This window comes from Microchirus variegatus (genome assembly GCF_963457635.1).
Source record: "Microchirus variegatus genome assembly, chromosome: 8".
NCBI lineage: Eukaryota > Metazoa > Chordata > Actinopteri > Pleuronectiformes > Soleidae > Microchirus > Microchirus variegatus.
The window spans coordinates 25062913-25076835 of NC_139809.1; the positions used below are offsets into that span (position 1 = coordinate 25062913).

Genomic DNA, 13923 nt, shown 5'->3' on the forward strand with positions numbered 1-13923 from the left:
CAAAACTAATCAACACCAGACAGGGTAATTCATCGGTGGCTGATTTTTCTATTCAGTTCCGCATTCACGCTGCGGAGAGTTCGTGGAACGACGCGGCGCTGCGCGCTATGTTCGTTAGAAATCTGAATAGAGAAATACGCGATGAACTAGCAACACAGAACGACGCCCACGATTTAGATTCACTCATTGCCTTGTGTATCATACTCGATAATCGCATCCGGGAGAGGGATCGAGATAGAACGGCGAGTAGCCGGCGTGTCACTAGCCACTCACGTCCCCTCAATCCGGCTCCCATTTCTCTGCCTCCTTTTCCTACCTTTCCTGGTTCACCTGAACCGATGCAGCTGGGGCGTACTCGACTCACCTCCGCGGAGCGGATGGTGAGGGTGAGAAGCGGGACCTGTCTCTACTGCGGCGAACTGGGCCATCAACGGGCAAACTGTCCAGTACGCCCAAAAGGACTAAGCCCTCCAACACACGCAGGAGTGTTGGCAGGCGGTGCCGTTTCCCGTGCCACAAAGAGACGTGTGATCCTCCCAGGGCAACTCCGGTGGGATCAGAAGTCGATCACGCTCCCCTGTCTGGTCGATTCTGGCGCAGACGACTGTTTCCTGGACTTGGACACTGCCCTCCAGGCCGGGATCCCCACGATCCCGCTCGAGACTCCGAAGGAGATCCACGACCTCGACGGCAAGATCCTGGCCACAGTCACTCATCGCACCAGACCCATCGCCCTGGTCCTGTCCGGCAACCACCATGAGCTGCTTCAATTGTTCCTGATTCCGTCGTCTTCCTCCCCGATCGTGCTGGGTCTGCCCTGGTTGGCGCTCCACAATCCTCGGTTCGACTGGTCGTCTGGGCTACTCTCCAGCTGGAGCGTTCCATGTCACTCCCGCTGCCTCCGCTCAGCACTGCCCGCTCCTTCGACCACTCCGGTTCCGGTTCCCAAGCCACCAGATCTTTCCACGATTCCGGCGGCGTACCACGACCTCGGGGAGGTGTTCTCCAAGGACCTGGCTCTCTCTCTTCCTCCCCATCGACCATACGACTGCGGCATTGACCTGCTTCCGGGGTCCACATTACCTTCCCGACGGCTGTATAATCTCTCCCAGACCGAACGCTCATGCATGGAAGAATATGTCAACCAGTCTCTGGCCGCTGGTCTCATTCGTCCCTCTTCATCCCCTGTCGGAGCCGGTTTTTTCTTTGTGCAGAAGAAGGATGGTACTCTGCGCCCTTGTATCGACTATCGTGGTCTCAATGAGATCACGGTCCATAACAAATACGCGCTGCCGCTCATGGACGCTGCCTTCAGCCCTCTGTGCAAGGCTAAAGTATTCTCCAAACTCGACCTTCGCAACGCGTACCATCTGGTTCGCATCAGAGAGGGCGATGAATGGAAGACCGCCTTCAACACGCCAATGGGACATTTTGAATACCTCGTCATGCCTTTTGGATTAACGAACGCTCCAGCAGTCTTTCAGCACCTAGTCAACGACATTCTGCGTGACATGCTGGACAAATTCCTGTTCGTGTATTTGGATGACATCCTCATCTTCTCGGAGTCCGAGCAGGAACACGTCCAGCATGTCCGCATGGTGCTGCAAAGACTGCTGGAGAACAAGCTGTATGCCAAGGCAGAGAAGTGCGTCTTCCACGCTTCATCAGTTCCTTTCCTTGGCTTCATTATCGACCAGGGGAAGCTGTCTCCAGATCCGGCCAAGATCAGCGCGGTGAGGGACTGGCCGACCCCCTCCAACCGAAAGCAGCTGCAGCGATTCCTTGGGTTCGCGAACTTCTACCGGCGATTCATCCGGGACTACAGCAAGGTGGCTGGACCCCTCACTCGACTCACCTCTCCGCTGCAACCATTCTGCTGGTCCGATGACGCCGAGAATTCCTTCCAGAGACTCAAGGTACTGTTCACATCTGCACCTATCCTCTCCCACCCTGACCCTTCCCTACAGTTTGTTGTCGAGGTCGACGCCTCCGACACTGGAGTTGGGGCCGTCCTCTCGCAACGCTCGCCTGCCGACCAAAAGCTGCACCCATGCGCTTTCTTCAGCCGACGCCTTTCCCCGGCCGAGGCGAACTATGACGTGGGGAACAGGGAGCTGTTGGCGGTCGTGCTGGCACTCCAAGAGTGGCGACATTGGTTGGAAGGTGCGTCTTTTCCTTTTATCGTTTGGACAGACCATAAAAACTTATCTTATTTACGAGACGCTAAACGTCTCAACTCCAGGCAGGCACGTTGGGCCCTGTTCCTGGGGAGATTTGTTTTTACCCTTACCTTCCGACCTGGGTCAAGGAACGTTAAACCGGACGCACTATCACGACTATTCTCACCTGATCCACCTTCTCTGTCTCCCGAGCCGATCATTCCCCCAGCTTGCATCGTGGGAGCCGCTTCCTGGCCGGTGGAGGAGAGGGTTCGTCTGGCCCAAAGAGAGGAACCAGACCCAGGGGACGGTCCTCCCAATCGGCTCTTCGTCCCGGGCGCGGCACGTTCGGAGGTGTTACAGTGGGCACATGGCTCTAAGCTCACATGCCATCCCGGCCTCAATCGCACGCTCCGGTTCCTCCGCCAGCGATTTTGGTGGTCCTCCATGCCTCAGGACACTGCCGAGTTCGTCCGAGCCTGTCCCGTCTGTGCCCGAGGGAAGACCTCGAACCGCCCCCCAGCTGGTCTCCTGCAGCCACTCTCCATCCCACGTCGTCCCTGGTCCCACATTGCGGTGGACTTCGTTACCGGTCTACCACCGTCTCGCCTAAACACCACGGTCCTGACGGTGGTGGACCGGTTTTCGAAGTCCGTCCACTATATACCGCTCACCAAGCTCCCAACTGCCATCGAGACGGGGGACCTACTAGTCGAACACGTCTTCAGACTCCACGGGTTCCCGCAGGACATCGTCTCGGACAGAGGGCCTCAGTTCACCTCCCAGGTCTGGAAGGCGTTCTGCTCGGCGCTGGGGGCGTCCACCAGCCTCACGTCGGGCTATCACCCCCAGTCCAACGGCCAAACAGAACGGGCCAACCAGAGCATGGAGAGTGCCCTTCGTTGTGTCGCCGCCCGCCACCCCGCCTCCTGGAGTTCCATGCTTCCATGGGTGGAATACGCGCACAATTCTCTGGTCTCCGCATCTACCGGCATCTCTCCATTCATGGCGACCCTGGGCTACCAACCACCCCTCTTCGACTTCCAGGAGGAGGAGGTCGCCGTTCCTTCTGTCCAGACCTACCTTCGCCGGTGCCACGCGGTGTGGAGACAGGTCCGGTCATCCCTTCAACGATCTTCCATCCAGAGCCAGAGGCAGGCCAATCGCCACCGCATCCCGGCTCCAGACTATCGCCCAGGACAAAAGGTATGGCTGTCCTCTAAAGACCTTCCCCTGCAGGTCGAGTCCCGGAAGTTGGCACCTCGTTTCATTGGGCCGTTCATCATCGAGCGGATGGTCAACAGGTCCGCCGCCCGCCTGAAGCTTCCTAGAGCTTTACGAATCCACCCGACCTTCCACGTCTCACTCCTAAAACCAGTGGAGGAGTCGGACCTGGTCCCACCCTCCAACCCTCCTCCTCCACCCAGGTTTATCGACGGGGGGGAGGCCTACACAGCCAGGCGTATCCTGGACAGCCGACGCAGGGGCCGGGGTCACCAGTACCTCGTCGACTGGAAGGGGTACGGCCCGGAGGAGAGATCTTGGGTACCACGCCATTTCATCCTGGACAAAGATTTGCTGAGGGACTTCCATCGGTCCCATCCGGATAAGCCTGGCCTAGCGCCAGGAGGCGCTCTTTGAGGGGGAGGTACTGTTACGATTCCACCTGCACCTTCTCCTCAATTTTATTATTAGTGTTGTTTTTTGTGGCTGCTGCTCTTTCCCTCTCCCTGACTCTGCAGGGGGCGTGGCTGACCCAGTTCCCAGACACCGGTGATCATTTGCACCTGCGCGGCTCCTCCTCACCTGCACCAGATGTGTAATCAGCGGGGCTTAAAGGCGGAGCCATTTCTCCTCACCGGTGTCAGATCGTTTTCGAACATACATGGGTAAAGTCATGCTGCCAGCTCTCTCGCTGTACTTACCTCACAAGAATACTTACCCGTTCGTCTCCGCTCCAGGTCGTCACGTCTCCTGCTGGTCTCAACTCCCTGGCTGTTCCGGTCTCCCTATTCTCCTGGGATCTCCTGTGCCACGTTCGTGAGTTGTCTCCACTCTGGATTTCCGCCGACCTGCCGAGTCACCCCCGCAGTAGCTGCAAGGACAATTTTCCTCCTTTCTCTCCACCTATCCCCTATCGCTTCCCACTTTTGGGAAGTCGTTTTTTGTTATACATTTTTCGTAAATAAATTTATATTGTTTTGAAATAGCCACCTCCGTCTCCGTCTGCTTTCGGGTCCACGCCACAAATCATTACATTTTCAGAGGATGGAGGTTGTGGACAAGGACAGGTGTTGATGTTCTGGACAAACAAAGCAGTTACCTTGTTTTTAATCTTGCAAGATCTTGATCCATGTTGACCCTTTTGGGAAATTGATCAGCCTTGGAGGAGGTTTGTTCTTTTCTAAGCGCTCTTTTCTCTTGTTCTAACTTTGCCACATTCTTTTGAACACGTCTTTGTCCTAAGGTGAGGCTAAAGTTTATGTTCAGCTGGAGATTTGTATCAATGACAGTTCCCCTCCTTGAGTGTCTTGCGAGAAATAGTCTGCTATTGATTTGAAGTTTGAAAGTAAACCATGAAATTAAATATTTTCTCTCGGCCATCAAAGGCGTTAGTTGAGCCTTAAACTTAAACTGTGCTGAAACTAAATGCTGACTTTCCCTTGGAAACTCAGTTACTCTTACAGTGTTTCCCCTGATGATTTACTGTACAGGAAGGAGATGGTAGTCAGGATAAAATGCAGACATTTTTAGCAGCAAAGCTGCAGGAGAAAACCGCATCTGACTGTATTGTTATGACTCGTAGTAGAGGAGCCACATTACCAAGCAAACAAAACTTAACCCACAGGTTGTGTTCAAGTATCTCTATTGATGTGTGTACATTTAAATGTGCCTGCATATGCATTATTTAGTGTGTTGACTGCGTCTCTAACCTGCTCACTCATGCTGTTGATACCATCCGGCCCAAGGATGTTGACGGCCTGTTTCACCAGGTCTGTGCGTCCACAGCTGAGCATACGGAAGCCCAGGTCCTGCAGGAATTTTGCCTCGGTAGATGCGGCATCTAGTTTTCTCGAGGCACAGAAGCAGTCATCCGTTCTGAAGGGAAAAGCACACAGTGCATGCTGACTCTTAGGACAATTTGCAATGCACCACATTTTCCCTAAACACCTGGCAAGCTTTATTTTTTTTTTTTTTACAACAGAGTGAGGCAGATGAGTGTGTTTTCTTGCTTATTTCACCGATTATGAGTTTGCATGATGTATTCCTGCGGGTGTTTCATATGTATAACTGTACTGACTCATGCACACGCACACACACACACGCAGCAACGCACGCACACACAGCAGCCTAAAGGTGGGGGAGCCTGCGTGCAGTCGTACCGGAGCTGGCGAGGCTCACAGTCCACTCCAGGCAGCAGGAGTCTGGCTGCCTGCCGAACATCATCGCTGTCCACAGAGAAGCTGCGTCTGTGCTCGGTGTGAACCACAGCCACGCGCACCCACTCCATCAGAGGTGGCAGCATCACGAATGGCCTGCGGGGGGAGATAGAGGCACATGTTGACACCAGACATACACACTGAACTGAAGTCACACAAGTGACACTGGCACTCCTAATAACTGCTTGTGTTATTTTACAGATCGTGCTTATTGTGGCAGATGTTTGAGAACAGGACGAACCAAATCTGGAGAATCAAGATCCAAACTAGTGTACATTATCACAGCGAGCACTTAGTACGCATGCACGCACGCACACGACGATAGTCAATAATCATGAGTAAGGATGAGTTACAGAACTCTGCCCCACTGATCCTGCATCAGTATATTACTGCAGTCACGTGGAATCCATATGCATGATACATATGCATGATGTTCCAGTTTGACCTTCCTAAGTGTAACATGTGGCTATAAATATTTATTCACTTAGGCAGTACAAAAGTGTCATAAATACATTATGTAAAACATGCAGATACTTTCTATGCCTCATGGAAAAAAAGTCTCAGACAATACATTACATCACACACTATTACATATTGTCAAAGATATTATTACTTATGTCTTCATTATACACTAGTCATGAAATAAACGTTTGATTTATAAAGATTAAAACAGCTTTTCTAGTATTCTATTTTAAAATGAAATCATCAGATTTTAGCATTGCTAACAACAATGTCTGATTCTGAAAAGTCCAGAGTAATGTTTTTAGGAGGCTTTGTTGACTATACTGCCCATAGGAATGTTTCAATTCACATAAATTCACTTTAAAATGAAAATTGCTTGATTTTCATAGTTTTAGAGAAGACTGTTGTTTGTATTTTAGGTAAGGGGCTTGCTGTACGGAGGCCGCCATCTTGTGTCGCAGTGTTTCTACAGCAGCTCGAATGGGCAAACCGGCCAGAGCACGCAATTACGCTTTGGAGAAGAAGCTTGCTCCGCAAACCTAAGACAACATCCTTCTAATACTTGAAGGCCATTGTAGTTCCCTGACACACTTGCGAACAGGAAAGGAGAGCAGACGTTTGCTCCACAGTCCAGAAATAAGAAATAGAAGAAGAAATAATCACGTGTTTTATATGAGCTGGTACATGCAAATCTCTATGCTGTGTGTTTTACAATGAAACTTGATTTGCTGTGCCATATATGACGTTACAAATGGTGTCTTAATGCCTGACCCATCTTTGACACAACCTTGTCGTACATCTGTCAATCACTTTTAATGTCGCTCATCAGTGCGGCTTGACAGGAGGATCAAACCTCTTTTATTTTACTCACTTCAAAGGGAGCCTGATTTGCAGCCATGTGTTGTTACTGAATCTGCAGACTTCATTAAAGCGCGGCACACAACACCTAATCAAGAGGCAAGAAACGTGGCGATACATTCCCTCACATGCCCAACAGAAACACTCGTTCACAAGCACTTCAAAGCCTTTCTGTTTCCATGAGCGCCTCAAAAACAGTGATGAAGTACAGATGAAGAGGTTTGTCGCAGCTTTGGGGGTTTCCCTTAATTTGGTTCTGGAAATGTGCTTAAAATTAGTCAAACAAAAAAAAAAACGTGATTTTCTTTACAAATGGTGCTTAGAAGTAAAACAGACGTGAGCTGGACACATGGGACTCACGTTAGCTGATAACTTGCTCCACTGCAGGCGATAAAGCCTGGAGCCCCAGAGGAGGACTGATCAGGCTCAGCTATCAGGACTATTTCCCCACCACAAGCTCAGTTCAAATTCTACTTTATTTATATAACCCCAACAACACAAACACAGTTTGCCATGAAGGGTTTCACAGTCTGTACAGTAAGTGACACCCTCTATCCTTAGACCCCTCACATAGATAATATACTGTATATATTTATTTTTTCTTAAGTTTCTTTAAGTGCAATATATTGTCATTTTTAATTTTTCATACTGTCAAATTTTTTATACTGTAGTTTTCTCATCAGTGCAATATCCATATCCTTATTTAATAGCTCAACCTTGTTTCCTTACACTGTAAATACCATGTGCATACTGTGTATATTCTGCAGACCGGTTATGTACATTCTACATTCTATTTTTAAACCTTTTTTTATAGTCAGTGTTAATATCTTTATATATTGTACTTTATATATTCTATTTCTTTTTGGTAATGCATGTTTATTATTTATTATCCTTATCTTTATTGTCTTGCTGCTGTAACACTGGAAATTTCCCCACTGCGGGACTAATAAAGGACTATCTTATCTTATCTGATCTGAGACAGAGGCAAAACTCCACAAAACCGTACAGCTTGATATATATATATATGCATGTACATATGCTACAGTGGAACATCATGGGTAAAAAGGAAAATAGAAAGAAAAAGAGTCAGCAAGAAAACTGTTTTGGGTAATATATGAAATGCCCAAGAACTACAGAACGAAGGAACACAGGAATTAATACACTCTTAGAAATAAGGGTTCCAAAAGTCTACAAGGTCTGAGGTTCTACCTCCTAACCATTTGTTTTTCAAGGGTTCTTGGTAACAATGATGGTTCCAGTAAGAACCATTTTCATCCAGAGAACCCTTTAAAACCCCATGAGTAAAGGGTTATAAAGGGTTCTTGGTAACACTCCTATGAGGACAAGCCGAAGAACCTTATATGGTTTAGGCGTAGCACTTTTAATTCTAATAGTGTACCAAGGAAACATTGTCTAATCCTGATGTCATTAAGCCACAAGTCACCTACACAGCCCTACAGCTGTCGCCCAATAATGTCCCATGACGTCAGAGGCAGTAATTATCAATTCTGACTGAGCACATGTGTGTGAACGCTCCTTCCTGTCCCTCCTCAGGTCAGAAAGCGGGCACACTCGAGAAGCCAGCAACTAACAATTCACTAAAATACAACTTCTTTCCACAGGAAAACATGTGGAATCTATTAAGTTTAATTCAGAGGTGAAAAATCTCATCAGACGCAGGAGTGAAAAGAGTTTCCACGTTTTCTTATTGTGGTCTCATAATGGCCTTTTATTGTCGTCTTGGTGAACATTAAAATATCAATATTTTTACTGTCCCATAGCATAAGATGCAGAGGTCTCATGGATAAATCTATACCACACAATACTATTAGTTTACCTTGTTCTGCAATGATTATTCTTTTCATCTTCACTGTATAAAAGCACAAAACATTCTTCACTGATGGTGGAAATAACACACTCACACAAAATGTTGCTATTTAAAGAGCCATAAGGATCTTACACATTGCAGGATGTAGAGAACACAACTTGCTATTTTTAAAGTTTATGGATGTGGTGAAATGTAGAACAGCACAAACACATGCAGAACATGTTCATAGATAGAGAGAATGTTATCATTTGAGAGGAAAGCTACATTTTTTAACAAACTCAGTGTTTGCACTACAGTAAAAAGAATGAACAGATCTGTTTGTGGAGCTCGAGGTGAATAAAGAGATTACAGTTTACAAAAACTTTTCTGAAAAGGTATTTTGTTAAAGATATGTGTTAAATGTGTAAGACTTTGTATAGTTGTTGATGTTGACATGGTGTCAAATTGTATACAAAAACCAATTGTGTTATTTGCATTGGGTTAAATAATGTCCATGTTAATAAAGTATTTAGAATTTTTCATTGTTCCATTCCCACCTTTGTATTTGTTTGTCCTCGTCTCTTTTTAACCAACTTTCAATCACATCATTTCAATTTGCTAGTTCTATCTAACTCCCTGGACTTCAATATTAAACCAGACGGCTCCATCAATTTTTATATGGGTTATATGGGTTATATGGTCTATGTTCTATGGTGTGTATACAGCAGCAGCAGCAGCGCAGGGTTGAGTGCTCAAGCATTGATACCATCAAACTGCTGAATGAACAGCTTTTTTTAAGCAGTAGAATACAAATGTTTTACAGGCACTACTGTACTTCCTTGTGCTTTCAGTCATACTCCAAACACTCTGCAATCGTCTTGCTTTACTAGCACCGTGTTGCTGTTAGCACAAAACAAATCACTTCCTGTGCACAGATCAGGCAACACTGCTGTACTGAGAAACAGCGATGTGGAGTCATGTGGAGCTGATACGCTAAATCAGCATTGTGTGAACCCAGTTGGTGTGAACACAACAGGCAGTTTTACATATTTAAAAGGTGTATTGTTTTTGTCACAGTGTTTGTTTATCACCTCTCCGTTTGTAAGGTGACCTTGGAGGGCTCCACATTCGGGTTCTCCCACTCCATCTGAGGGCAGTGCATGAAATAACACAGAGTGTAGATGGCTTCAGGTGACCACTGAATCACACTGCTCTTCTGATGGATTGGTGTCCCATTGTTGTGATTCTTCACGTACAGTGGTTGTAGGTGGTGCATGGCTCGGGACACCAGGTCACCTACACAACAAAAAAAAACACAGATGAATCATAGGCTTCAAACAGGATTAAACAAAAGGAACACAAGCAGTGAGAGCGGATGTGTGTGCAGACGTACTCAGAGCCTAGAGGGAGAAAAAACAGGAATATCCTGAGCACATTGCCTTTAAAAAGAATCATCTCCATCGCTTCCTCCTTAGCTTATCGAGAGGTTCCATGCACCACAGTGAGGAAAAGACAGCGTTCATACCAGTCCTTTATGTGCAGCTCACAGAGAGGGCAGGGCAAGAGCACAACAAAAAGGCTCAGGACTACACTGTGTAAAGAATGAATATTTACAGAAATCATTGGCTACTCAGAAACTATTTCCTCTGCATAATTTGTCCATAGTTTAAGATCATCTAGCAGGGCTTGAAAAATCAAGGCTTGGGAGCACTCTGCTAATGAAAATTTGAATTCTCTCTGGATGGAAGTTAACGGAAGTAAACAGTTGTTGGGAAAGTATGTTCAGCCACTTCCTTAAAAAACACTTCAAGGGAAAGTTCAATTAATCAAAAATCAAGAGAGTTTGATTTCTTTCGCACCCAGTCTGATAGCAACCTCTTTATGAAAACATGACCGCGTCACTGTGGTTATTATTGAGTGTGCCTTCTTGTTCTATTACAGCACTGACTGAAATCCCATTTCGTTGCACGTTGTCAGGTTTCTGTTGCTCCTGCTTCCTTCCTGGACCCACTGCAATATGACAAAATGTAATGAAGTTCTGATGCGGAGGTCAGTCTAAAAACGGATCTACCCCAGTCATTTTTGGACAAAGTGAACGGCAATAATTAATAGAGCATGATGGCACTTTTATGGAATGTCTGTCGACACAAAAGAAAATGGGGACAAACACTCATTTACACGGACAATATAGGTTTTCTTTAGCATCAGAATAGGGCCTATGTGCTGCTCCGTTTAACACTGACAATGTGACAGGCGATTGGGAAAAAGACGCCTGAATGAGGGAAGAGCATTCATGCAACATAACTATCAATCTCTCAACTGTCCTTTGGGAAGGGTGTTATGGTGCTGACAGAAAACATCATCTACTGATGCAATGAGCAGGAAAGAGTAGGACAAATGGTCACCTCATGCACAAACTCTAAGTTAGAGCTCCTGCAATTTCTCACATTTTATGTTTCCACCAGAGGAACTAGTACCAGAAAGTAATAATACTTTTCCAGGAAATATTTACATTTCCACAGCAGGAACGAGGAACTAAATAATGCTACTGGGAGTTTTTTTTTTCTGGCTCTGAAAATAGGCTTTTTGCAATCTGTTTCTCCTCTAACATGTGCAACATGAACAGACACAGATTGACCCTGTAACTGTACCCTTGCACAGTAAGATGGGCTGCTATGATCAGCAACAGCCACTTCACATCTTATTATTTATGCCTATGCCTGCGACGTTCCTATGTTTGCAGAACAGGCAGGCAGCAGGGATGAGTGGGAAGATTATTGGTAAAACTGTAAGAGTGCAGCAACAGTGAAGCAGCAGCAGCAGCAGCAGCAGCAGCTTAACATTTAAAGTGTGTCTACCTCCTTTAGCAGGTTTGAACTGAAATAACTGCTGGAAAAAAAAGGTCTCAACCTGTTGTTATCACCTGCAAGGATTTTCTTTGGCCTGGAGAGAAGACAGGACAAACAAAAGTTTAACCACATAAAACATCAATATCCCTTTCATTATAAGGCCCAAGCCTAAAATCAATATGCTCTCATCCTGGGTAATTAATGTCGTATGCTAATAAGCGAAGGGGAGTTGGAGGACACACGGCAGATCCTGCTCTTCAGGGTTTTTCACTGCTTTCCTTTGAGTGGAGCAGTGGCAGTGCACACATTCCTTTAGAAAAGCAGAAACACACAAATGTGCCAATTTCAAGGGCACAATGCTTTGATTTGGATTTTATGAGAGGTGGCAGCACTTGAGGTCAGTCAGTGACGATGCAGCAGCCACATAACTAAAACTGCTCATTTCTTCACAGGGTGTGCAGGCTGTTCAGTGTGCACTCTTTTCGAAGTGGAGAAAATGCCTCTCATTTCCAACAAAGCAATTACACTCAAGCTTTTAAAAGGGAAAAAAAATATACACTAACCGGATTTACTTTGGGTAATGACGAATGGGTCCTTGCAGCTCTTTGCAGCCACTGCCACCTTGACAGTTTCTGTGTCTCAGTTATTTGCTGCTATGCAGGCTTGACTACATTTAATGGTCGCCTGTGGCCATCCACACTAAGCGTTTCTACCTCCTGCTAATGGTTTTGTCCATGTCAGATCACATGGAGAGCATGGACATTATCTTTATGGACGTGCAAATGTGAAAAGACTCGTTAAGAAAGAGAGGGAAAAAGATTAAGCTCACAGAAGCGTCAAATCCCAGTCAGTGTCTCTCTTCATCACTGCACACCTTTCAGGACGACTTCATATCATACATTATAAACTGGGAGCAAACCTGTATGTGTTTGCGTCAGCTGCTACAAAGATTACATTTGGTGGTGGAGTGAGTTATACAAACATCGTTATAAGAAGAACATCTTTGAAGCTGCATGATGTCGAGTATGACTGGGTGATGATGATGCCACTCCAGCAGTCCTGATAATTGCAATTGATATTTACAAGTCATTTTAAATATGCTAATTTGACATTTTGGCAGAAGAGAAAATGAGAATACACAAAGAGTTAATTCAGCGAAAAACCTCTAAAATCTAAATGTCAGGGAAATATTTTTCCGACATAGGAAGCAGATTTTTACCCAAGACTGAAGACATAATATTTTTTATTTTGTTCATCTCTTAAATCATCCCAATCTTGTTAACACAATTTGTTAAGAGACACGTTCGGGAAGAATCGGTTAACAATTGATTTGGTGGCCAAGGATCAAATAACAAGGTCACTGTGACCTCAAGAGCCACAGCCATCGCTTTCGTCCATAAGTCATTATTGACCTCTGCCAAGGAGGTTATGTTTTCACCGGAGTTTGTTTGTTTGACTGTCTGTTAGCAACAGACAGGAAAAGTCACCGACGGATTTGGATGACATTTTCAGGAAATGTCAGTAATGGGACCAGGAACAAGTGAATAGATTTTATTTTGTATGCACTGAGCTGCCTTGCCAGAGGTCTACGCTCTCCGAGTGCTTTTCTAGTTTCATTATCGATTATGAATCGGTTGCAACTGGGCCTGTAAGTTTTCTTGAAAACATTTTACCTCTAATAAAAGAGGCTTCTTCAGTTCTGTATGTATTCAGACATGAAGAGGCCTCATGGATGAGCAATCGAGAAATCAATAATGGCAAAGAGGCAACTGACAACTTCTGTGTGCATGAGTGGCAACCAATTTACCCTCAGCAGTGGAGTGCCCCCCTAGTGGCTATGTTATGTATTTTATTTCATGGCTGCTGGGTCCAGGAACTTGGGAGACAATGTCCATTTTTTTCCCGATACCCAGTGAACATTGTTCCCTTCATTGTTTTGAATAATGAATAACACAGTTCAACTGTGATTTAAATCCAGTCATCATTTCTTCTGTGAAAATAAATGCATTCCAGCTGCCGAGACAATAGCACAGGCATTTTCTCTCACCATTACACTGAGCCATCAGTTTTAATATCATAATGACAAGCTTGAAAATTGTCAATCTCAGCTTTAGCATCATTTTTGTCTATTCATCTACTGTACGAGTCTGGGCAGACGTCAGTGTTTAACTGCCGGCTGGTGGTAAATCTGATTAATTCCTAAAAACTTCCTAATTTTGTATTCTTTCTAATTTTGTGACAGTCAATCATTGCTGGCTACTCTGCTTTCCTCAATCTTTTTTATTTCTCAGTTTGGGCTACGTCACAGTTAATCCTATAGGTACACAGAATTTTTCTCCACGACTGTA

At 45.7% G+C, this 13923-nt stretch overlaps 1 protein-coding gene across 1 annotated transcript in view; it reads right to left on the reverse strand.

Annotated features, from left to right (window-relative positions):
- The window catches only part of btbd11b (BTB (POZ) domain containing 11b), a gene marked incomplete at both ends in the record, with an annotated part of 67998 nt that overhangs the window by 9178 nt on the left and 44897 nt on the right, over window positions 1-13923 (reverse strand). Inside the window, 3 exons of the mRNA XM_083893192.1 lie at window positions 5093-5258; window positions 5543-5695; window positions 9818-10022. Of these exons, the coding sequence (XP_083749318.1) occupies window positions 5093-5258; window positions 5543-5695; window positions 9818-10022 (524 nt within the window). The remainder of the gene's footprint in view (window positions 1-5092; window positions 5259-5542; window positions 5696-9817; window positions 10023-13923) is intronic.